The sequence below is a fragment of the Athene cunicularia genome (genome assembly GCF_003259725.1).
Source record: "Athene cunicularia isolate RWA chromosome 7 unlocalized genomic scaffold, athCun1 chr7_part1, whole genome shotgun sequence".
NCBI classification, from domain to species: Eukaryota; Metazoa; Chordata; class Aves; order Strigiformes; family Strigidae; genus Athene; species Athene cunicularia.
Window position 1 is genome coordinate 27,142,630 of NW_020799107.1, and position 25,846 is coordinate 27,168,475.

Here is a 25,846-nt window from a genome sequence, read left to right on the forward strand (position 1 = left end):
TGGGAGGGGTGGGGGGTGGCCAAACAAGTTACCCCTTAGGATGCAGGATAAATCCATCTAGTACTGATTTTATGTTTTATTCCATTACTGTCAATAGCATCCCTTGCTAGAAATCATAGAATCATAGAATCATAAAATGGTTTGGGTTGGAAGGGATCTCAAAGATTGTCTAGTTCCAACCCCCCTGCTATGGCAGAGACACCTCCCACTAGATCAGGTTGCTCAAAGCTTCATCCAACCTGGCTCTGAACACTTCCAGGGATGAAGCATCCACAACCTCCTTGGGTAGCTTGTTCCAGTGCCTCACCACCCTCACAGTAGAAGACTTCTTCCTTATATTTAGTCTAAACCTCCCCTCCCTCAGCTTCTACCCATTACTCCTCATCTTGTCATTACAATCCCTTGTAAAAAGTCCCTCCCCAGCCTTCTTATAGGCACCCTTCAGGTACCAGAAGGCCACTATGATGTCTCCCTTGAGCCTTCTCTTTTCCAGGCTGAACAAGCCCAACTCTCTCAGCCTGTCCTTATAGGAGAGGTGTTCCAGCCCTCTGATTATCTTGGCAGCCCTCCTCTGGACTCGTTCTAACAGTTCTATATCCTTCTTGTCTTGGGGGCTCCAGAGCTGGATACAGTATTCCAGGTGGGGTCTCACGGGGGCAGAGTAGAGTGGCAGAATCACAGAATCATTCAGGTTAGAAAAGATCCCACTATCCATATCACCAACAAAGATATTAAACAGTACCAGTACCGATTCTTGAGGGACACCACTTGTCACCGGTCTCCACCTGGACATTGAACCATCGACTGCAACCCTTTCAGTGTGGCCTTCCAACCAATTCCTTATCTACTGAGTGGTCCGCCCATCAAATCCATGGCTTTCAAACTTGGAGACCACGATGTCATGCAGGACAGTGTCAAAGGCCTTGCACAAGTCCAGGTAAATTACATCAGTTGCTCTTCCCTTATCTATCAATGCTGTCACTCCATCATAAAAGGCCACCAAATTTGTCAGGCAAGATTTTCCCTTAGTGAAGCTGTATTGGTTGCCACCAATCACCTCCACATTATCGATGTGCCCTAGCAGAGCCTTTAGGAGGATCTGCTCCATGGTCTTGCCAGGCACAGAGGTAAGACTGACTGGCCTGTAGTTGCCCAAATCTTCCTTTTTCCTCTTTTTAAAAAAGGGAGTGATTTTACCCATTTTCTAGTCAGTGGGCACTTCACCAGATTGCCATGAGCTCTCAAATATGATGGAGAGTGGCCTAGCAACTTCATCTGCCAGTTCCTTTAGGATCCGTGGATGGATCTCATCAGGCCCCATAGATTTGTACGCCTTCAGGTTCTTTAGATGTTCTTGAGCCTGATCTTCACTGATAGTGGGTGGAATATCCTCCTCCCAGTCCTCCCTACCTTCAAATTCTACATCTTGGGCAGTGTGGCTGAAGCCCTTGCTTGTAAAGACTGAAGCAAAGAAATCATTGAGAACCTCAGCCTCCTCCATATGAGCAGTTCTCCTGTTCTCTTCCACATCTTCCCTAGGCTTCCTTTTATCATTTACATGCCTAAAAAAGTTTTTCTTATTTCCCTTGATGTACCAGGCTAGATTTAATTCTATCTGGGCTTTTGCTTCCCTAACCTGATCTGTAGCTACTCGGACAACTTCCTTCTATTTTCCCCAGTCTGCCTGTCCATCCTTCCAGCTTCTGTAAGTTTTCTTTTTATCTCTAAGCTTGTCCAGGAGCTTCTTAACCATCCACACAGGTCTCACATTCTTACCTGCTTTCCTCTTTTTTGGAATGCATTGTTCCTGGGCTTGGAGGAGGTGATGCTTGAAAAATCTTTTCCGTCTGGCCAATTTGTGATCATTTCTAATATTCCTTGGCATCTGGGGCTTTCTATTCGAGCCCATTGTGTGATCAGTGTGACCCTTTTACTCCACATGGCATCAGCTGCATGGTGTGTAGAGGGGACACTCCCTTTGAACATCCCGCCCAACACTAGCAGTCGGGGTGTCAGCAGGATCTGTGCTTCAGTACCAATCATTTCTGAGGCAGCTCAAACCCCTTCATATGCTGCCAGTAGCTCCTGTTCAGTTGGAGTACGGCAGGCTTCAGATCCTCTATATCCACAACTCCAACACCGCAGGGGCCAACCCCGAGTCTCCCCTGGTGCTCTCTGCCAGAGACCATAGTCCATACTCCCCGGCTGCAGTGTAGAGCACATTTTTAACATCTCATATTCTCTGAACTGGCCCCAGGGCTACTGCATGAACTATTTCCTGTTTAATTTGTTCAAAGGCTTGTCGTTGCTCAGGACCCCATATAAAAGTGTTCTTTTTCCAGGTCACTCGATAGAGAGAGCTTAAAACCTGACTGTAATTTGGAATATGCATTCTCCAGAAACCCACAATGCCTAAGAAAGCTTGTATTTCCATTTTGCTAGCTGGTGGGGACATAGCTTTTATATTATTAATCACACACATCAGAATCTGATGATTTCCATCTTGTCATTTTATTCCTAAAAACTGAATCTCCTGTGCAGGTTCCTTGACCTTATCCCGCTTTATGGCAAAAACAGATCTCAGAAGGACATCAAGTATTTTCTCCCCTTTCTCAAAAAAACCTTCTTCTGTTGTATCATCCCATATGATGATGTCATCAATGTATTGCATGTGTTCAGGGCTTCACCCTGTTCCACTGCAATCTGGATCACTCCATGGCAAATGGTGGGTCTGTGTTTCCATCTCTGGGGCAGTCAGTTCCAGGTGTATCGGACACCCCTCCATGTGAAAGCAAACTGTGGCCTTCACTCTGCTGCCAACGGGATTAAGAAGAACGTGTTAGCAATATCAATCGTGGTGTGCCACTTGGCTTTGACTCTAGTTCATATTGAAGCTCTAGTGTATCTGGCACAGCACCACCCAGTGGTGGCGTGACTTCATTCAGGTCACCATAGTCTACTGTCAATCTCCACTCTCCATTAGACTTTCGAACTGGCTATATGGGGCTGTTAAAGGGTGAGAAAGTCTTGCTGATGACTCCTTGGCTCTCTAGTCAACGAATTAGTTTATGGATAGGAATTACAGGGACCTGGTTGCTGTGATATTGCTGTTGGTGAAATATTGTAGAAGTGATTTCAACTCATTGTTCTTCAACTCTCAGCAATCCTGCAACAGAAGGGTCCTTTTTGCAGTGAGGGGCCCAAAACTGAACACAAAAATCAAATTGAGGTGCGGCCCCACCAGTGCTGAGTACAGGGGTCAGATCCCTTCCCTGTCCCTGCTGGCCACGCTATTGCTGACACAAGCCAGGATGCCACTGCCCTTCTTGGCCACCTGGGCACACTGCTGGCTCCTGTTCAGCCGGCTGTCAATCACCCTCCCAGGTCCCTCTCTGATTGGCAGCTCTCTAGCCACTCCTCCCCAAGCCTGTAGCGCTGCTGGGGGTTGTTGTGGCCCAAGGGCAGCCCCCGGCATTTGGCCTCATTGAAACTCCTCCAGTTGGGCTCAGCCCATGGCTCCAGCCTGTCCAGGTCTCTCTGCAGAGCCTCCCTGCCCTCGAGCAGATCAACACTCCCACCCAACTTGGCGTCATCTGCAAACTGACTGAGGGTGCACTCGATCCCCTCATCAGATCATCAATAAAGATGTTAAACAGGAGTGGCCCCAACACCAAGCTCTGGGGGACACCACTCATGACCAGCTGCCAACTGGATTTAACTCCGTCCACCACAACTCTTTGGGCCCAACCATCCAGACAGTTTTTTACCCAGCAAGGCATGTGCCCATCCAAGCCACGAGCAGTCAGTTTGAGTCATCTATCCTGGCTATGTCCACTCCCAAGATCTCGCCCACTCCCAGACTTCTGGTGCGCAGGGATGTTGGACAGACAGCCTTGATGCTGTGCGAGCACTGCTCAGCAGCAGCCAACTTGCTGTGGTGTCATCAACACCTTTCTAGCTACCAACAACAGCGCAGCACTATGAGGGCTGCTATGGGGAAAATTAACTCCATCTCAGTCAGACCCAATACAGAGGGGAACTGACCGTGCAATATGCAGAGGCAATTGGGTGCTGAGCCCAGCGCCAATGCAATATATATAATGATTGGAAAACTAAAAGATTGAAAACTAAAGGAAGATGCTCAATCACCAGGGTGACAAGCATCTCATTTCTAAGCAATGGATATCCAAATTACCTAATATCCAAAAGGAATGAAGCGGTTTTGTTTTTCTTTCAGGTCACCCTAACAGCGACATCAGCAACCAGACCAGCAATCAGATTATTCTCCCTGGATTTTGGTCCTATCTTATTCATCGTACTGATTTAGAAGGTTGACAAGAAATGAAGCAACATCGTGAGCACTTTTCTTACAATTGTTATAATATATTATATTATATATACAGTGATTGGATCATATCTAGTAATTACAATATTGCTTGTTTCCTTATCTCAAGGATGGAATAGCAATCATATTGTTCCATTTATGAGTACAGCTTCTCAAATGGACAATGTATTGGATTGTTGGTATTACTCACCACCCTCAATCATTACATGACAAATTTTGGTGGTGAGCAGAACCTGTCCCTCAAGCATCTTGGTATCAACCTATTTTGGCATACTTACTACCCAATACACCAAATTATCAACAACAACCTTTCAAAGCACAGTCATATGCTAAAGCTCCACAATGCATTACAAAGCCCCAGGACACAAATTAAATTTGGGTGGGGAAGATAAGCAATTGTAATTACACTTCTTATTACAATCACACCCAAGCATGATTTCAGTGTGACAGAACACATGTGTCAATGTGACAGAACACAAGCTTGTATTGATTCTGGAAATCCCATAGACCTGAAACAATGAATCAGCAATTACAAAGGTGGTTTTAATGGACTCTGGCATCTTACATGGGACATTAATAGTATGAATTGTCAAAGGTACTATTGGCTGTTTGGAAATTAATTTCTGTTTTGTAATGTGATTTTCTTGTATAAGTTTCAGGAATAGTACCTTCTTGACTGGCGTACTGTTATATATTTTTGAAAAGCTCATGTTATGAACTTTCACGCTGTATAATTAAATTATAATATAAACTGTGTTTTTGACAAATTTTGGAGCTTTGAAGTTCAGAAGTCAAAACAGCAATTTTGACAGATCTACGAGTTCAAACTTGGACATAATGCAGCGCAAGCTGCTCGAAACATCAATGAGGTATATGGCCAGGGAAGTGTTAATGAACAAACAGTGTGACTTTGGTTCCAAAAATTTCAACGTGGCAATTTCGACCTTGAAGATCAAGAAGGTCGCGGATGTCCTTCTGCTATTGACGATGATGAATTGAAGGCTCTGGTGGAAGCAGATACACGCACAACTGTTCGAGAACTTGCAAAAGAACTCAGGGTAAGCATATCAACTGTTTCTGAGCATCTGAAGAAGATTGGAAAGTCAAAGAAGCTCGACAAATGGGTGCCACACGACTTGAAAGAGAATCACAGAAATCGCCTTTTTGAAGTGTTGTCGACACTTCTTTTTCGCAACCAGAATGACCTGTTTCCTGACTGTATTGTGATGTGTGACAAGAAATGGATGCTCTATGATAACTGGCGACGATCAGCTCAGTGGTTGGACCACAATGAAGCTCCGCAGCACTTCCCAAAGCCGAATCTGCACCAAAAGAAGGTCATGTTGATTGTCTGGTGGTCTGTCGCTGGTTTAATCCATCACAGCTTCCTGAATCCAGGTGAAATGATCACGGCGGAGAAGTATGTCCAGCAAATCAATGAAACACACCAGAAACTTCAATGGCTGCGCCCAGCACTGGTCAACATAAAGGGTCCAATCCTTCTCCACGATAACACGTGGCCACACGTTGCACTTTCGATGCTGCAACAGTTGAACGAGCTGGGCTACGAAATTCTGCCTCATCCACCATACTCACCAGACCTCTTGCCCACCAACTATCACTTCTTCAAGCATCTCGACAGCTTCCTGTGCGGGAGAGGCTTCAGAAACCAAGGGGAGGCTGAAACTGCCTTCGATAACTTCATCGCCTCCAGAAGTCTAGAATTTTATGCAATCGGAATAAATATGCTTGTTTCTCATTGGCAAAAATGTTTTGATTCTAATGGTTTTAATTTTGATTAATAAATTTTATTCTGAGCTGAGATATGCCACTTCAAACATACAGGTTGAAACTGGCAATTAATTTCCAAACAGCCCAATATAATCTCACTGGTCATAATTCTACATGCTGTTCTCTACAGAGTAATGGTTGGTTTAATACTAATGATGATGGGGATATATGTGGCCCAAGCAACATATCTGGCTGCATAGAGCGCAACCCCTTTTGGACACTCTGATTAATGTGCTTAACAAAATTGATTTTTTTTCCTAATCGATGGTGTTCATTCTGCAGACATGGCAATGACTCTGGGTGAAGCTGGTGGCTGACATTTTAACACCTGGCTCGTTCTGGCTTTGTGGTACTACCACCTCTAAAATTCTTCCAGCACAGCGGACAGGCACTTGTACCATAGCATGTCTTGTTCCTTCAGCATTTCAATCTCAAGATTTGTCATTTAACTTCCAAAACAACCATTACCCCGTAGGTAAACAGGGCAGAGTGTCTAAGCCCACAGTAGTGAAACCATCTACATTTCCTGTTTGTACATGGGCTTTTTCTAAACTTGGCTGTTTCTGAATTAGAATGAGCTGTTGTTAGTATTTCTGCTACTTGAAATTACCCAAAATGCTACTATGGATGCTTTAAAGAATCTACAGATGGAGATTAACTCACTCTCACAATTGGCTACTGCCACAAATGAATTATTAAAGAAATCATCGTTGTGGGGTTGACTAGAAGGGTTTTATTAATGCTTAAACAATGATCAAATCGTAATTAATCAATGAGTGAATAAAAATCCAGTGGTAATTAAATGGTGATTAAGCAGCAATTGAATGTTAATTAAACTGATTTAACAATGATCTGACAATTATTTTAAAAATATTTAAATAATTTAGACAGTGATTAGATGATGATTTAGACAGCAGTAAAACACTACTACTTACTACACTTCTAATAATTAAGTTAGAGCTTGATATACAAATGTTGCTAGCATATACTATACCTGTAGGCCTAATGTAAAATGTTGGTTACCTCATTATAGACATTAGACGCTAGGTAAAGGGCAACCTCAAGGATTAACCTTGAGAGGCATCCCTGACCAAGGGGAGATCACCACTGTGCAGCCTGCTGCCATGCAGGACAGCTCAGTGGCCTCAGGGGGCTACAGATATCTATGGCGTAAAGTGATTGACTGATAGCTGCTGCTGGGGTATGCGCAGGTGTACAGCTGTAGCAGTTTTAGTTTTGTCTAGTCCCAGCTTGGGCTGGTACTGTTAGTCCTGTTAAGATGTGGCCTAGACTCCTTAGTCCCTGAGAAGATGTGTCCTAGCACAGGTCTCATGGTTCGCACAGCAGGGTTGATTTCAGTCAGGGCTGCTTGTTGGTGATGTCTGAACCAAAGCGCTGCTCACTCAGAGTGGGTGCACCTGTCACAGCTACCCACATTTGCTGGGCCTTGGATTATCATTTAAGCTTCCAAAGCAGTCTTTGTGTGTTAATGAATAGTACCCGTCGCTTCTACACTAACAAAGCCAACAAACTGAATGTGAAGTGAATGTTATTCAGCAGCACATCCACCAAATAGCCCAAGAGCAGCCCCTGCCTGGGGCCAGCCAGGGCCGTCCTCTTGGCTGCCAAATCCTGCAGCATGGGCACAGTGCATCTCAGAGACATTAACTCTTGTCCTGGCTGTAAGAATTATGCTTTTCTGTAGTGTATTGCATATGAAATCACTGTCTCTATCACTTCTATCCACTTGTACCTCAGCCAACAAACCCTCTCAGAAGTTGCAACAACACTGGGCTCAACACAGCCACAAGTCTCCTCCATCTCACGCATTAGGAGGCAAGAGAGACACACCAGGTGAGCTGTAGTCACACTCCTAGTGACCCATCAGTTGTCATAGGCCAAGGGGTGGAGTGATGGGAGCAGCCATAAAGGCAACCCGGTTATAAGGTTGAAAATACTAAACAGAAGAAGACCTCTGCTCAAACACTGACAGAGAAAATCACTGCCTCCCTCTTAACCAGAGGCATCCTTGAGGAGCACAGCTAGCATCTTTGAAGTGCAGCTGGGTACCAAGAAATCAGAGACAGCCCAAGACTCTTCCAATGCAAAATACGAAACCAAGGAACTGTAACAGCAACTTATTGTCTGGAGTGGAGAAAAAAAAGTCTGGAAAAGGGGAAAAACACCCTGAGAGAGGAAGAATTGGTAACTGCCATTGACTGTTCTAAGTGACAGAACAGAAAAACAGTCTGGAAATACAAAAATTGGTCCAAGAGAAGAGAAAACATCATCATTATTGACTATTCCAGGTGAAAAATAGAAATCTTACGTCTTACCCAAAATGCATCCTCTTTCTCTGAGAAGTGCCTGTGCATGAACCCCTGTTCCACGTGACATATTCTTGGCAGAGTGGATCCTTGCCAGGGATGCCAGGCTGACTCCAGACTCCATGACGTAGATCACTGACCAAGCGAGACTTTGTTTGATTGGTGCCACTTCTGGGATGGGTTTGATGAGCACTTGGTACTGGTAACTTCATATATATATATAGGCATGCATTTAAGTAATTACTGATAAGTGTATTTGCTGCTTTACTAGTGGTAATTCTGTAGTAACTGTAATATTGAAATATAGACTTGTTACTAATATTGATTGTGCTGCTGTTGAAATACATATTTGCTTTCTGGTAGTAATTTGTAGAATAGGTATACTAATCATAAGTGTATTTGCCTTGATGGTGATGACCTGTAATAAAAATGTAATAAAGTAATTTAGGAAATTAATCTTCCCTGTCATTGTGCATGATGGAGTCTTACGAACCCAGAGTTGCAAACTCTGCCCACCCACAGGCTGGATAACCCTTCTGAGTTGTGACAGTTGAATGGAGGGGTTTCTGTCAGGCTGCATACAGTGGATACCAGCACTAACTAGTGGGCATGGAGAAGGGGATAGGATGAAATCAAACCTGGTGTCTCTATTGTATTGGTTTGGTTTGGCTTCTTGCAGGCTGGCAGTGATGAGGAGGTAAAGGAACAACAATCAGTTCCAGTTCAAAGTATGTTCAGATACAGAGACGATGCTGGACTATAAGCACCAGGAGATGCTACTGGGCTGCAGATGTAGTCATTTATGTCACCTTGGTATTTCTTTCCAGGAATCTTTGTGACCCTCTCCTCAATACACTAGCTCCTTTGCTTTCCAGGTGGCTGGAGAAATGCAAGGTTAAAGAGGTTGAAGAGTGTGAGGCCTTCATCTTTCAGAGCTTGGGCTTAGCCTGTAGCTGTTGAGAACCTTCTCACTCCACTGTACAGGGCAAAGAGGATGCAAAGCAGGCACGCCTCACTCCAACTTGTGTTACAGCAAAGGGTTATAGTGCATCTCCACAATTAACAAAGCAATGACCTTGACTTTTCCCAAGGTGTGATGTGGTCGTTTCTCCCCCCCTGCCCCCCGCCCCCCCCAACACCAGCAGCGCAGGGAAAACACGCAGGTGAGCCCCAGCCCCAGTGCCCCATGCAGCAGCAGCCTCCAGCTGTGAGTGGGGAAACAGAAGGAGCTGATGTTGCAATGGCATCCGGATTCCAGCTTGGCCAAACAAACGCTGACATTTTTCCATCACATGTGACCCGTTGATGCATTCTGCTTAGTTTTCATTCAAGAATGCTAGCTGTGGTCAGCCTGCCTGTATTTACAGACACAAATAAACTACGGCTGACTGAAATACACCATTCCCATGACTGCATTTGGCACTAACCTTTCAAGGTTACCCTGTGTAAGCAGATCTGCTTACACAGTAAAACAAAGCCTTCTCATTCTTGGCATCACATCCTTTTTTTTCTTTTTTTTTTTTAGATACAATTTTGTGGAGAAGCTAAATTTGAGGGGCAGAGACTATAAAAATTAGAAACAAGAAATTGTTTCTTTTATTTATTTGTATAAAGTTTCTGTAGTACCCTCTGATAGTAGAAGTGACATGAAGAAGGCCTGACCTAGAGGCTGAAGCTTTCCGGCACCCAGGCATGGCAGCTGCTGTCCCCACGGGACAGGCACAGGCTCCCGTGGTGGTGCTCTCTGTGCCTGGCCCAGCGCTGTGGGGAGCAGGATGCTCTTTACTGACAGCAACCAACCGTATTACCTTCTTTCTGCTACACTTTCCTGGGTGTCTGGCCTATGGCACTCTTCCCTCACCTATTTGCTCCCCACATTACTCACGGGCTACTCTGCAGACTAGCTTGCTGTACAGCTGAGTCCCCCCTTGCAGGGTAAGGAGGACACTTGCAGTCCTGCCCCCAGGCCTTTTCTCTTTTCCTCTGCACTCTCCCTACCCAAACCACCCCTAGGCAATCAGTCAGACTTCAGCTCTATAGAGCCGCCTTGCTTGTCCAGTCTCTCCACATTAACCCAGCATCCTGGGAAATGACAAAGCATAAAGGTAATCTGCAAGGGAAAGGTAGGGCAGGGGGGTGCTGCCTGTGCCTTTCCTTTTGGAGTGCAAGGGAAGAAAGCAAAGGGGTTGTTTTTGTTTTTAAACTGCTTGGTCCCTTGCAAATTAACTGCAGCAGAGCTCTGTTCACAGCATTTGCTGCTTGGGGTGGCAAAGCCGGTTTAAAATATTCCTGCCCATCCTTTCCCTCGGCTTTCCTTCCTGCCTCCCTTTCCATCCCTGGGGCAGTATGGCTTGAGTGAGGCAGTCACATGAATCAAAGTAAAACTTGCTTTGCCTACTTGTGATTATTATTTGTGACTATTTTCTATTTTTCTTCTGTGATAGTGATGAAATCTGTCTTGCCAGGGTGGCATTAGGCAGTTGGATGGTCACGAAAACTGAATTTGCCCCATGGATGCTGCTTCCCAGGCAGCAGCATTAGTTGCAGGTATTCAATCTGCAACATCTCCTGCAGACATTAGCCTGGGCTTCAGTATTGTGTAGGAAATACGGAGCTCTGAAGAGCTGCCCTCAGCAGCACTCAGGCCTGTCCTACTGCTCCTGCAGGGAGGAGGCAGCGCAGCCCCCAGCCCACACACGGGTGGGTTACATGAGGGCAGGACCAGCATTTAACCAGAGCCTGCCCTTGCACTTGTGTTCAGGGTGTATGTGATCTCCTCCCTTGCGAGGGCAGATTTAGTGGAATCAGGTGGGAAGACAGGGTACAGATTTAATTTATTTGGGGTTCTGGGTTTTTTAACCCACCTGATCAGTGCCAATGCTGCCCATTTGTCACTTGCGGCACTCCTAAAAAAATCCCTGTTTCGAGCTATTTTTAGTGTGGTTTGCTGCATTTCTTCAGTGCTGCTGGTGGGAAGAGGGGTGACAATAAAATTCTAGAAGGACAGCTGTTTATACTGAGCAAATAAGAGCTTCTGTTTATAGAGGCAAAACAAATAAAAAAAAAATCCAGAAGGATGGGACCATGGCTCTTTTCCAATTAGAAGAGCAAGTCAAAACAATGAACACCATTTGTTTTTGCTTTTCCCTGGCAAGCTTTCTTCGGCTGACTATTGCATGATCTGTTCAGGGTGAAGAGACAAGAAAAAAAGGGAAAAAAAAGGGAAAAAAGAAAAGAAGGCAGTAGCAATTGCTCTGGCTTCTCTCTCCTGCCGGAGGCTGCAGCCTTGCTGTAGTCTGCATGGGTTTGAAGCTGCAGCTGTCAGCCAGGGTAACCCAAACCCCAGCTCCAGAGGAAAACAGATGGGGTTGGGGGAACAGTTTGAGAGGGAAAAACCCAACAAAACTAAAGCATTGTGAAGCAACAACACTGGGTTTTATCCAGCTCCCTTTCCAGCCAAAAGCTTAAGGCTCCCCTGCTTTTCCAGCTGGGCTCTGCTGGACTCTAGAGCAATAGTGGTAAAAAGTCAGAGGTCTAGATGAGCTGCTGTGTGCTCCCAGCTGCCCTCCTGCAGGCACCCAGGCCATACGCCTACTTGCACACCCAAGGAAAGGGTGTTTAATTTAGTTTCCTCAGCCTAAATTCCCATTTCCCTCAGTCTTCCACCAGTTTCCCATCTGTTTAACACTGCCAGCGTGGAGCAGGAGGTCACAGAATCACAGAATCGTCTAGGTTGTAAAAGACCTTGAAGATCATCCAGTCCAACCATTAACCTCACACCGACAGTTCCCAACTCCACCAGATCCCTCAGCGCTATGTCGACCCAACTCTTAAACACCTCCAGGGATGGGGACTCCACCACCTCCCTGGGCAGCCCATTCCAACGCCCAACAACCTGTTCTGTAAAGAAATGCTTCCCAACATCTAGTCTAAACCTTCCCTGGCACAACTTGAAGCCATTCTCTCTTGTCCTATCACTTATTACTTGGTTAAAGAGACTCATCCCCAGCTCTCTGCACCCTCCTTTCAGGTAGCTGTAGAGGGCGATGAGGTCTCCCCTTGTGGCACTTCCCACCCTGGGTCAATACCAGGGTATTAAATCAACATATCTTCTGTGGCAGTGACTGCGGCTCCAGCTCCTATTTTTATAGCCATGCTTTCACTGATAAGGGTCTATTAATAAATCAATCAGGCAGCACCACTTGCATTTTCAGGAGCAAGCCCCCGTTCAGTTTGTCATTGGGGACTCAGCAAGGAAACAATGAACTCTACTCACAGAATCATATATGCACAATAGTTTTATTTTATTTTTTTATATAAAAAAAATCCTAAAGACTGCAGAACTCTTGTATTCTAATTTCTTACACAAATGCTTCCAACACCCTCTTCTTTTTAAGCTAATTCCCCCCTAACAACTTGCAATGGCATGGGTACCCCTGATTTTGAACTAGTCACCCTTTCTAACGGGATACGTCTAAAGCTGCAATATGGCACTTGGTTGACTTAGTTGGCAGGTTTAATACATCCAGAAAGCTGGGGTATGGAGTCGCACATGGCTCAGAGTCCATAAGCACAGGCGGGGAGCCTGCCTTTGTGTCTGTGCCTCCAGAATGAACCAGACTTTTCTCCTTACTGTGCAAATAACAGGCTTTGGTCATCGACCAGTCCTGTCGTAAGGGATTCTTACCCCTGAAGAGGATCCCATCTTCAAGTGGGGAAGCAGCACACACAGTCAAGCAATTGTTCCCAGCAGCCCCAGGCGCTGAGACTCCATCAGTCAACTGTACCATTGTAAGACTTGTTGAGCTTGTTGAATGTGAACTCTACGTTATGCGTGGAAATAGGCTTTCGGTAGAGAGGATTGGATGCCTGCGGAGAAATGAGTGGAGAAAAAGAACAAAGGTAAGGAATAAAATCCATGTCATGGCAAAAATCTGTATAATCCCCCATTCCAGCGCCAATTAATTTAGAGTTACTGCTGCATTTGGCTTTGACTGAAATGCACCTTCAGATCCAAAAGCAGTGTTCTCTGTCCATCAGACCCACCTTCCATCCTGTCTGCAGGCACAGGTGATGTCCTCAAATGCTGGGCAACCCCACCTGAAGCCTCCCAGAAGGGCTCCCTCATAGACCTGACCAACCTGATTGCCACCACACTCAGCCCTTGGTTCCTGCTCCCTTACCTCCTTCAGCCCTCCAGCACTGCTGGGAAATACATGATGAAACCAAAGGCTGGGCATAATTTTGCAGAATATTTGTAATTTCCCAAGGAGAATGGCAGTGCAATGTGCTGGTCCCTGAAGTCCTGCTGTGTGGCATTGCAGGGCACCCGCACCCCACATCCCTTGCTCCTGCCACCCTTCTCCCTTGCTGCAGAGCTGTTTGCTGCCTGTGCATCCCTAGAGTCTCCCTGTATGCCAGCAGCACCTCCACGCCACGCTCACCATTTCATATCTGGCCCGGGAGCGTTCACTCTGGAATCGGTCAAACTCCCGTCTGTCATGAATGGTGACGAGCAGCTTCCAGAGCCCCAGCAGGATGATGCCAATCAGCACCACACTGCCGATCACCGCCAGCACGATCGTCACAGCACTGGGGGCTGAGCTGCATGCTGGTGAGAAGGGGAAGAAGGTAATTAGCTCAGTGCGAGTGTAGCCAGGATCACTATACCAGGACATAATGACCTGGACTGCAGCCACTGAGCAAGTGACCTCAGGGCAGCGCTAACATCAGTGACAAAATTGAACAAAGCAACAGTCCTCTCTGAAACCAAAGGGATTTTTTTTTTATTAAATAAATTCCTGGCTAGACGCAGTTCAAAGGCACAACTCTCATGGATGTCACCAGAGCCAGGATGTCACGTAGCACTTCAGGGGAAGAGCAGTGTTGCAGTGCCACCGTCCAACAGTGATGCCTGGTTTTTAATGCCAGGTAACCCATGTGGGACACAGAGGTTTCAAGTGCCTCTGGAAAAAGCCAGCTCAGCTTCTGGCCCACATGGAAGCAAATTATTCCTAGGCACTTTAAATAAGTACATTAACTGTCAGCTAACCAACTGGTCTTTTAATTAAGTGCAAGCTGCAGCACAAATAAAATAAAACATGCATTATCTCAGTCTTTCCCATACTGGCCTGTGCCTCAGAGGACCAGAGCAGATTACAAGAAGCTACTGCTGGGTGCTCGCCAGCTTGTCCTGCAACAACACGTGGGTTTTTTTTCTTGAGAAACTGCATTGCATGTAATTAAAATACTGCTGGGAAACACAGCTGTCTGCAGCAGCCCCAGAGAGGGAAGCAGGGACACACACACACAGCCTTTACATTGACTGAACGAGTGCTAGCAGTTTGGCAATGCAGAAATCCATGGGTGGTATGGGGCTTTCCTAACATCTTGACTCAACTAGCAGCAGCACCAGGTGTCCCCTTCTGATTTTTTTCACTCCCAGTGGCTGTATCTCCAAATCAGTATATGGCATGCTTTTAGCTACATAAATAGGCTGGATTTAATTTCAGCATCCCAAGCTGGCAGCCGCTTGCTAGCAATGCTGGCAGCTCAGGTGCATGTTTCACTCTCAGAGTCCGTTTTTTACTAAGCTGAGAGCACTTGGAGCTGGGTTTCAGTACTGCAAAACACTTTATTTTAAATCATCCCTGTTCATCTGCTCACGCATACCTTTGTGCAGCCAGTGAAACCAGCCCTTCCACAACCCGACAGGCTCCCCAGCAGCCCATCACCTCTCCCGAGGCAGCCTGTGCTATTAAAAGAAAACCCAAGGGAGGGCCAACCTGGCTCTTTGAGGACGGTGAGGTTGGATTTCCCACTGGCAAGCTCCAAGTAGGTGAACTTCATGACGCAGTTGTTCACAGGGTAGGCACAGAGGATTGCATTCGGGTCATCTGTTTCTGGAATAAGATGCAGAGTCACAGAGTTTTATTTTGGTTTTCGTATTTTAAAAAATCCTAAAGACTGCAGAACTCTTGTATCCTATTTTCTTACACAAATGCTTCCAACACCCCCTTCTTTTTAAGGTAATTCCCCTCTAACAACTCATGATGGTGTGGGTTCCCCGATTTTGAACTAGTTACCCTTTCTAATGGGATATGTCTAAAGCTGCAATATGGCACCTGGTTGACTTAGTTGGCAGGTTTAATATCAGGAATCAGCACAATTCTCCCCTGCAAGCTGAGCAGGGCTTCCCAGGGATGCCTGGGAGCAAACAAATGGGGAGCAAGTGTGGAAAGTGGTTTTAATACAAATCATGCAAATTATAACTAAGCAGCATCCAGACTTACTGCTCAAGAAAATGTGGCACTTGGCAAACACGGCACGGCAAACAGATGCAACATCACACATACACACACTCTTCCTTCGCACAAGTCTGCTTTGGCAATAAATGCTGCTTTCTTCTTATTTTGCTAAATGTCTTGAAGAGTGGAAGCTGAAGAGAAAGTGAGAGGCACAGTCACAGCCTGAGAGGACACGGATGGGGCCAGCAGCAGCAGCAGCCCATGACTGGCTTGTGCTCCAGCTGTGCTGAATAGCTCCAGCTCCGGAAACGTTTGAGAAGTTTGTTTTTAAAGAGTGAGATAGAAGAGGAAAATGGGGAGGGGAGGAGGGAGGGAGGGGGAAGGGAGAAGCTGGTTGGAGGAGAGGGTGCAGGGATGGGGGAGTTGCAAGAAATGAGACTACTTGTATTCCCATGGCAGTACAGGTGCTTTTTGTTTGCCTGTTTAACATACTGTAGCACCAGGCAGAGGCTGTCACTGCTCTGGTCACTGCTGCTTCATAAAAGCAATTAAAAACTTTCAGCAAAGTCATCATCTGAGGTTTGCAGCTCTAGCTTCAGGGGTGATTTCAGCAGAGCCACTGCCCTGCAAAGCCACAGCTGGTGCGGTGTCCCTGCTGCAGGGACAGTGCCTGGAGGGAGACGGGGCAACACATCTGGCCATGCCAGGCAGCTCTGCAGGGGCACAACTCTGCAGGCCCGCATGGGCTGAGAGTCTCGAGGGAGAAGAAGGGATCTGGGAACCCTTGGCTGGCAAAGATGTGATCTTGGCTTAGGCACCTGGAAAATGCTTCCCACAGCTCTCCTCCTCACTTGTATCTGTGCCTGTCTGTCATGTTGCAAAATGATCACATTAATGACCACTGCTCTTCCAGCTCCTTATCTGTCTTCTGTCTGTTTGTCTTTCCTTTCAATACCTTTGACCTGCTTTCAGTCAAAAGATTAATACCCTCCATTTCAACAACACTGAGCCCAGATGCAACTACCTTGCTGGTGAGTCCTGACAGGGCTCCTGGTGTGGACAAGCCTCAGCTGTTCCTACCTCAGGACAGGAGAACTTGCTCTGCCTTCACAGGGATACTGAAGGCAGAGCTGGAGAAGTGCTGATTATTACAAAGCAAAGTGCTAATTAGATTAATACTGATAAAACTTCCATCTTTCTTGACTAATGCTCTTCTGAGTTAAGCAGCAAATTCTAGTTCCTTCAGGGGCAGCTGTATTCACTCTCATCTTTGCACTGTTACTCTGTTAAAAGATATGATGATTAAAGTCTTGATAGTAATGATCTCTTGGTCTTCACTAGGTTTCAGAGTTCACACATGCCCAGAGAGTGGTGTGATAGCCCCATCAAGCTGTCAGGTCCATTGATGTGTGCTGTTGGCAGGTTCAGCTCAGCACTAGACCTGTCATGCTCCCCTCATATTGAAAGCTCCTCTCTGGAACCATCAGGAATTGAGATTTAATATTACAGAAGCAAAGGAGATCCTGCAGAATCCAACGCAAGTCATATAAGCCTCCCAAAAGGCATCATTCTGGCTCGTGAGTCCAGTGAGAGATGCCTCTGCTCTATGAACTTTGAAGCACTGGCTGCTTCATACCCAGAACTAAAAGGCACATGGGATCTTCCAGGATGTGTTCATTGCAACTCTATATTTATGAAATTCCTATCCTCCACTGCCAGGACTTCTGTGACAAATATCAGCATTCGGCTTCTCAGCAGGGACTTTTAACATGTGCGATGTAACACAAAAGCACTTGAACACCAGGATTTGGCTGAGTCTGCCTATAAAGAAGTCTGTAGTCCCCAAGCACTTTTACTATGAATATTTTGCTTCACCTCTTTCCCTAGTAGCCCAGGTCTCCAAGCTGCAGAGTCCCCTGAGCTATCACGAGCTGAGTACCACCCACAATCTGACTGCAACAGTTCAGTAGAAGAAAAAAGTCTTAAAACAGAAATTTGGCTGTGTTTTAGTCTCAAAGCCATGAGGGGAGTTTGGCAAACCATAGCCCAGCCTCACCTCCCAGGGCGCAGGCAGCACAAAAGCTGGCTTTGGCATGGTGCAACAACCAGGCAGGAGAGTTGAACTTTAATCCCCAGTATGTGCTGGCTCCTAAGAAACACAGGCCAGTCAGCCATCAGGAAGGAGCTTCATGTGGTTTGGAAGTGCCTTGTAACCTCTCGCAGTGTGCTGGTGTAGGTGCACTCCCCGGTAAACTGCAGGGAGGATGGAGAGAATGAAAGCAAGTCTCTCAAAGGGAAAGGTAGGAAACACTGCTGGCAGTAATTTAAAAGCTAGACACTGGATATGAGAGGAGTCAATGGGAAAAACATCGCCTGCAGGCAGCTAGGGAGGAAGGGAGAGAAAGGACAAGTAAGGTAGAGCACTCCCACCTCTGTAAACTATGGGAAGAGAAGGAAATGTCAGATGTGGACAGTAATATATCTCTGCTAAATCTCCATCCCTCCCTCCAAGGAGTACTACTAAGGTCAGGGTCAGGATTAAAGCTGTCACAGTTTGGGTCCCTTCTACACCCCCAAATAGCAACCAGGGACTCCCAGAATGGAGCTTGAAAAGAGCTTGAAAAGAAGGGGGAGAAAGTCATCTTCTGAGGGATGCAGGTGTGGGGTGACCTTTAGAAGAGGACACAAAGGATGGGAGAGAAGCTTGCTGGGGGGACTTTTAGCAGTTAGTTCTACCAAAGCAGAACTCAATTTCTCCAAAACAGCTTTGTTTTCTTTTACAAGCTCACTTCTTCCAAGATGAATTCTCAGAAGATTAGGGAATGACTTTTTTGAGTGATACTTTGTCCTTTTGCACTCTCTCATGGCTCATCTAATCTTCTGTCTTATCTGATTTCATCTTATTGTCTTTGCTCCTTGCACTGTCAGTAGTCGTCCTCACAAACCCTCATTTTAAGGTATTTAAAATCAAAGGATTTTTTACTTCAATTAGATTACAGCCTAGAGAGAGGATCACACATACCACATATACACATATACATACTACATACACACATACATTTCTAAATACCAGGTTTTCCCTGAGGCTTTCTTTACAGATATGTCTTGGTCTGGTTAAGAGGAGTTCAATGCCACAGTCACTGGCTCCCAACATCAGCAATCCTGTTACTTACCGAGAACATCCACAGTGGTGATGATCTCGTCCTTGCAGTGCTTTTGGCAGGTTTGGTTATCAGCCAGTCTTCCTGAGTTAAACAGCTTGCATTCAATGCAGTCCCTGCAGAAAGACACATGGAAAGGAAGATTAAGCACCTGTCCGAAATAGCATGAACATAGAGATTCACCCCTCAGAAAGGGACTCCCTGGTTGTTGGTCTGGTGGCTGCACCGCAAGGAAAGAACAACTTCAGGGCCAAGAATCTCCATCTTACGGATGGGTTTTACTCTAGAGGACTCAATGAAGGTGCAAAACAGATGGTAGGTTTTGGGGTCTGTTTGCCCTTTGGATGTCAGGAACTGCACATCAGCTACTGCAAAATCCATCCTGTGTGAGATCAAGGCAGACAGCATTGCTACTCTATGCCAGTCTGAGGTTGATGTCCAGGGCACCTCCATTGATCCATCATCCCCCCCTCTCCCTTCCTCTGCAGCTTGCAGCTCTCTGGGCCTGGTTGTTTGCAGCTCAGGGTGCAGCAAAACTGGATTGCCAGACTTTTCTGCAGAGCAGGACAGCATTGGAAATGAACAGGGATGTGAATCTCCAGGAGGACTTGGGCAGCAACACTTGTTACTTCTCTGCCTAGGATATTCTCAGTTTGCTTAGTGTGGACTCTGAGCAGGAGTAGGCTTGTCTGGGGCTAATCACCCCTCTTTAATGAAGCAGGAGTAACTCCTTGGTTGAAAAGTCTCCCAGGAACCAAAAAGTTGCCCTTCCCACCAGTGAGAAGTCCCTTCTGGACGTTCCCCATGAGTACCTTTTAGTGCTACAGACACCTGGGCAGGTGGGACACTTCTCACACGTCTCTCCAAAAGCCCCCGGCTCAGTGCACTGACACTTCCCACAGACGCAGGTGCCCCTGCCGCTGCACATCTGTCTGTCACTGGAAACACAGCCATCCGTCTCGGTGGAGCAGTTGCAGTTGTCCCCGATGTAACCAGCATGGCACTTGCACTCCCCGCAGTGACACTCTCCGTGGCCTAAGGCAAGAGCAGGGGGAGGCATCATCATCAGCAGCAGCATTCCGGGCCAGCACTGGGCGCTGCAGATGTCCCTGCGCAGGAGGGACCAGCAGCACAGCAGGAAAAGCTGCCAGAGAAACCTTACTTGGCAGAGGAACAAACAGATGGCAATGGCAAACACCTAGATATCAAATTATTATCTACATTTAGCAGCAAAAATACCTATTTGCAGCTCCTCCAGCTTCCCTCTATAGTCACTCAAGACAAATGGGCACCTCTCCCTTCCGAAGTGGAACCAGGTGACCAGGACACGGGCACAAACTGCCCTTGGGAGGTACTAGCAGTGATGGTGACCATGGGGAGAACAGGGCAGTCCATTGGAGCAGACACAGCCTGCAGCTGGAGGAGGCGACTTCCACCTCAAGTCCATGTGAGGAACAACCATCTACTCCTGGTGAGCCCAAGCAGGATTAACTGATAGAGACCTCATGCTCCAAGCAGGTCTCAAATTTAGTACCCTCTTACTTTCCTCTTCCCACATGAGGGTTCCCAAGTATCCCCCTCCTTTCAGGGTGCCCCTTTTGCACCCTCCTGGTTCACGCCCATTCAGTGCTTGACACCACCAAGCAAACATTAACACCTGAGAGCACCTTTCAGCAGCGTGTTGTCATGAGCCTTTCTTACCCACAGAGTGAATAGTCCTCACTTCTCCTCCTGGTACCCAGCACCATGTAACTGGGCTTTGCAGAGCACTACACCTCCCACTTCTGCAGAAGGCGAGCAGCATCACTGTCATTCAGCCCCCAGAGCTTCCTAAGCATTGCTCAGCTTCATTCACATGCCACCTGAAGGATCTGGCTAAGCTATGAGGTTTATGTGCAGTTTAGTACCATGATTTCCACTGCTACTGGAGTGGCAAAAATGCTGAGGCTGATGAAGGGTGTCTGGCAGCAGCTTTTGAAATACTTCTCAAACCAGATGTGTCCATCTCAGATGCATGGCACACAAATACTTCGGAGTACCAGAGGATGTGGCAGGGTCGATGCAATCTCGCTGCTCAGCACATGAGCCAGACAGAAGATTGCACAGCCAGACTGTGGCCCGTTTTCTGCTCAGTCTTGCTATGGCATGGGATTTTGCTAGCAGAACTGTTGTGCTAGTAAATGCCACAGTCCTAGTCTCGCCTTCTCCAGGCCACACCACTCAACAAGAAGTTTATTCCTCTTCCATCCTCCCCTGTCCACTGCAGATCCTGAGCTCTGGAGATCAGTTATTACTGCTGGGCCCTCAAAATGGTGTAACAGAGAGGGGCCTCTTGTGAGGGCTTCCATGTTTACTAGGCTGGCTGGTGTTTTGTACAAATTAATCTCTTCTTTCTCTGCCTACATTGAGAGATATGAAGATGGGAATGGAACAGTGCTTCCTTACTGGTTTTGAACCCAGAGTTTAGCAGCAAAAAAGCCTAACAGGTTGACCATTTCATAAAGTCTTTCCTACCCTTCTTCCTAACAGTTTTACTTAACAAGTACTCCCCAAAATCTTAAAATGCCTTAAAGAACATTAAATCAACAAGGACCATCTCCTGTGTCCAAGTGAGACCTCTATGTCCCAGCCAGTGCCATGAAGGTTGCTGGGACCAGCTGAACCTCCCCCAGGGAGTAGCTCAGGGCAGCTCACAGCAGACGTGGATGAAGAAACCAATCCAGTAAGGGCACTCCTCTGCTGAAGCATCCCCTTGCAGCTTCAGGGTTTAGCAATCGGCTGAGAAAGTCAACATGCTTCAAGGCTTGCAGTGACAGTAAGTGGAGTGGCTGGCTGCCGAGCATCTGGTTTCAGAAAGGCATCCATCAGCTCTCTGAAAACATTGCTCGAATTCCTCCTTGGTCGGTCCCTAGGAGAAGGGATGCCTTTGAAGGCATAGTTTATGGAGCTGAAGGGTTTGTATATGAGGATCATCAGTAACTTAATTACAGCTCAGCTTTCCCACTGGAAACAGCCTCAAGAACCTCAGACAAGATAAATTATACACATGCTCCTTTCATCGGCACAAAACTGCTCATCTTCCTGCCACTCCCACTGCTCCAAGATTACCAGAGAGGCCGTGGATCGTCAAGCTATATCCCTTGCCAAAAGTCATGGGAGCACCTTCTGTTTTACTAGGCATCTCGTATGTCCCAGCACATCACAAGTTGCCCTCCTACAGCCTCTTTCGCACTTCCACTGTTTGCTTTGGATCCAGCCTGCAAACTTAAACATTACTAGACAGAGGAGATTATGTTTACAAGATCTCTGGAGGTGACCTCCTTCCCTGCCTGCATCTGATGGAGATTAAAAATCCCTCGCTCTGTTTGCCTTCATGATGACAGCCTTGCCCCTGCCCCAGACACATCTGTACAGGCAGGTTTGGTTTGCCCCTTCCCTACAAAGCTCCAGGTTTGAGCCCATGGACAAAGCTAGGTCCACCACTGGTGCCACTTGGGGAGCAGCTGCAGAACAGGGGACCCCGTGCCCTGTGCTTCACAAGCAAATCAAATGGGGTGGCTGGCTTTTATACACAATTAATTCAGGCAGTTGGGCGCTCACACACAGCAAAAGTTTTGTGCCTCCATGGCAATGAATGTGTCCAAATTAACTATAAAACATGGTTTTCTTAAATGGGCACTATTTCAAGGAATCCAAAGCAGCTGGCATTGAGAATCTGTGTATATGGCATTTAGTGAATGTGCTCATGCTTGAATTTGAGCTGTGAGGGCCAAGAGAAGCAAGCTGATTGCATTCACATCACTGCATGCTCCTGATCTGGGTGGCAGACGCCCCCCTTTTCTTGGGCAGAGCCCCTATATCATCAGACTTACTTCAGTCCTCCTAGGACACCACAGAGCCCAGAAAAAGATGCAAAACCATTGGGAATCTGTCTCTGTACCTTGAAATTGTTCAGTTTTTAAAGCTGTCAGTGCCAGGCCAGTATAGGAGGCCAGAAAGACTGCACATCCCTTCCAGCCCCTGGGCAGGCTGGGGGTGGAGCCTGGAATGACTGTCCTGGGGAAGGGAAACAGCCATTTCCAAATAATGCATCCTACTAAACCACTGCGACTGGAAAATTTAAGAAAAAATCATCTTAGAGCAAGTGGTTTTGTTATTGAAGTGTATGAAGAAAAAAGCACTTCTGTGAGGGTGACTAAGTGTGGGGTGTGAGCTCAAAATTTAAAAACATGTTGAAATGTGTTTTCTGCCTTGGCCACACTGGCTCAACATTCAAGAAGTCACTGGCTGAAGCTCACCACAGGGAATGTGCCAAGAGTGGGAATTTCCATGTTGACCTTTAACGGCAAAGATGTTACAATCTTCACTGCCTGCATCAGCTTGAAAGAGTGGCCACTGCTGCAAGCACCACGAGCTCCACTTCTGGTGCCCTCCATCCATCTCCCACACAGCCTGAAGGTTGGAGGAACGTGGTGAGTGGGATACATTTATTTCTCATATAGGTGTGACAAGAGTAATCTCTCAATGTCCACCTGGAGCACCAGAGATGGGAAACCACCCCATCCTCTTTGCTCAGGACACAACCTGAGAGGAGCCCCAGGGCAATGTGGCAGCAAGCCTTTTGGTGACGGTGACCCAGAACTGAGGTTTGCAGCATGCAGAGTGCTACCTGGTGCTCATATGTTGCCGCAAAATGTGCTGCGCATTTCCAGTCTCAGCTATCCTACGGTCGCACGCAGTGCTGATGTGGTTAAGCAGTCTCTATGCTATGTAAGATCATGCCTGCAAGAAGCCTTCCACCACTATGACAATTATGAACCTAGTTTCACTTCCCAGTTTCATTTCCAAGATAAAAATGTGTCCTCAAGGAGGGTGTGTTTCCAGACACCTCTCACCAGCAGAAGTCTCATGTGCAGGACATTACCCTGGACTCTAATGCCCTTGACCCTTTGAGTTTGCATGTTCTCTATTAAAGCTGGTTTGTGAAGCCAAAAGACATAATGTTCTCCAAACATAACAAGAGATGTTTTCTTCTGTTCTCATCCTTGAACTGAGACAAGCTTAGATGTTTAAAAGATCCAGATCTAATTGGGAAATTAAATGCTCCCTCTGAATTTGATATACTTTCCAGCCAGCTCTTGATTGTTGGGGGGACTAACATGAAACACATGTCAGGGTGGCTGCAGAAACATGCTGTGAGGGTGTAGCAGTGGAAAGCAATGCTTCTGATGGGGGAAAGCAGTCCTCAGGATGAGTTTGGACTAGTCTAGGATCCAGCAGGGCAGGAGCCATGGACTGCACCACTGATTGGAGGCATCCTCTTCCCAAGGAGGCCACCAAGTGGACCAGGACCTACAGCCTAGCTGGTCCCTCTGTCTCTTTTCATACCCCAAAACAGAACTACATCCCACTGCCATGCCCTGGCTGGGCTGCACGTCTTGCCATCTCTCAGGTGGCTTTTAGCAGGACATCTAACCATCCCCATTTCACCCCAGCTGCCTCTGATTCTCCCCTCAGCTGCCTGCCATCCCCTCTGCCCTCACCCCAGCACCGCACACGCCTGGCTTGGCAGCCCGACACCAGCACTGTGTCTCACGGCTCCGGTTCCCGAGTGGGGTTGTTGCGGGCAAGCAGGAATTGGTATAGCAGCTTCTGGCAGACACTTTCAGCCCCTGAACCCCATTTCATTCCAGGCTTCCTGACAGCAGGCTGCAAAGTGGGACCCTGCGGTGGCCAAGTGCTCGGTGGGACAGCCTGTCTGCCCTCTGCGATAACTGTCTGCCTTTTAGGAATTGCACTGACCGCTGATGCACCAAGAGCTCTGAAACTCAATGCACTAAAAGCTCTGTCACTAGGCATTTTGATAGTGGTTTTCCTAAAGCCTCCTAATTCTGGGGAACCACAAAATTATGCAAAAATATCAGCTTTCTTTTGAAAGAAATAAAAATGATCCCAGATTTTATGGAGGGGGAGAAAGAGTTTAAAAACAAGCCCCTCCCAAACTCCCTTTTTTCCCCCACTTTCTAGAATATAAAATTGATGTGCCTACCATATAAGAAAAAAAAAAAACAAACACCTCATGATTTTTAAGCTAGTTTCTTGGTTTCTGAGCACTCAGGAGGTGAAAGGTCATACTGCATTTTGTTCCCATTAAGTCAAACCACTTATTTTTGCACCTTCATGCTCACTTCCAGGCTTTGGGTCAGGACCTTCAAAATGCTGTGCTTTCGTCATTTTTGGTTTCTTGAACAACTAGTTTGAAAGAAACCCTCAAAAACCCCACAGGAAAACCAATTAAGAGAAATAAGTTATGGCAAGCAATTTCTAGATTCCCAGGTGCCATCCCTTTAACGAGCTCTGGCCGCTGTGCCCATCACCCGGAGAGCCCCGACACAGAAGCCACATGTTTGTACTCCCTAGGGGTGGATGCATCAAAACCATCTGCTTATGAGATAAGAAGAAGTTAAACCCTACTGACACAGGACACTGCTTAAGTATAATTTTTGTATCAGACCAGCCAACCTCCCAGCAAAAGTGCCTGATGCCTGCAGGAGAGGCTCTGTGAACAGCATATTTTGAGTGTGAGGAGGAAGGGCAGCAGAAGAGGCTTTGAACATTTGGAAAATGTAGACCTTTCCATTTGGGAAAGGGCTATGGTAAGACACAGTGCCTGCTTAGGCAAATAAATCATTGCCTTCCCCACTAATCTCTTTCTGTGACTCAAAGCGGCGAGTGCTGCACATCAAGAGGCCAGGCAAGGCGGGGCAGTCTGCCTGCGGCACAGCTCAGGTTTGCGGCACCATCCTGTTGCCAGATGGTCAGCACCAGTAGAAAGTCAGGGAGAGGTTGGGAAATTTTCAAACTGGGGATGGGCTTAGGATCCGTTCCCTGGGTCACACCTTTCTGGCAGGCAACACAAGAGTGGCAGGTTGGCAGGAGCATCCCCAACTCCTGGAGCCTACGGAGCATAACAAC

General features: G+C 46.8%; 1 protein-coding gene and 1 pseudogene across 1 annotated transcript in view; one reads left to right on the forward strand and one right to left on the reverse strand.

The window, feature by feature from the left end:
- The first annotated feature begins 2,069 nt into the window (after window positions 1-2,069).
- LOC113482150 lies at window positions 2,070-6,147 on the forward strand (annotated as a pseudogene).
- Window positions 6,148-12,746: 6,599 nt separating this feature from the next.
- The window catches only part of ITGB5 (integrin subunit beta 5), a 56,938-nt gene continuing 43,838 nt past the window's right edge, over window positions 12,747-25,846 (reverse strand). The window contains exons 11-15 of the mRNA XM_026852339.1: window positions 19,684-19,906; window positions 18,884-18,987; window positions 15,249-15,365; window positions 13,908-14,074; window positions 12,747-13,332 (exon numbers count right to left, since the gene is read on the reverse strand). Coding sequence (XP_026708140.1) covers window positions 13,237-13,332; window positions 13,908-14,074; window positions 15,249-15,365; window positions 18,884-18,987; window positions 19,684-19,906 — 707 coding nt within the window. The 3' untranslated portion in view covers window positions 12,747-13,236. The remainder of the gene's footprint in view (window positions 13,333-13,907; window positions 14,075-15,248; window positions 15,366-18,883; window positions 18,988-19,683; window positions 19,907-25,846) is intronic.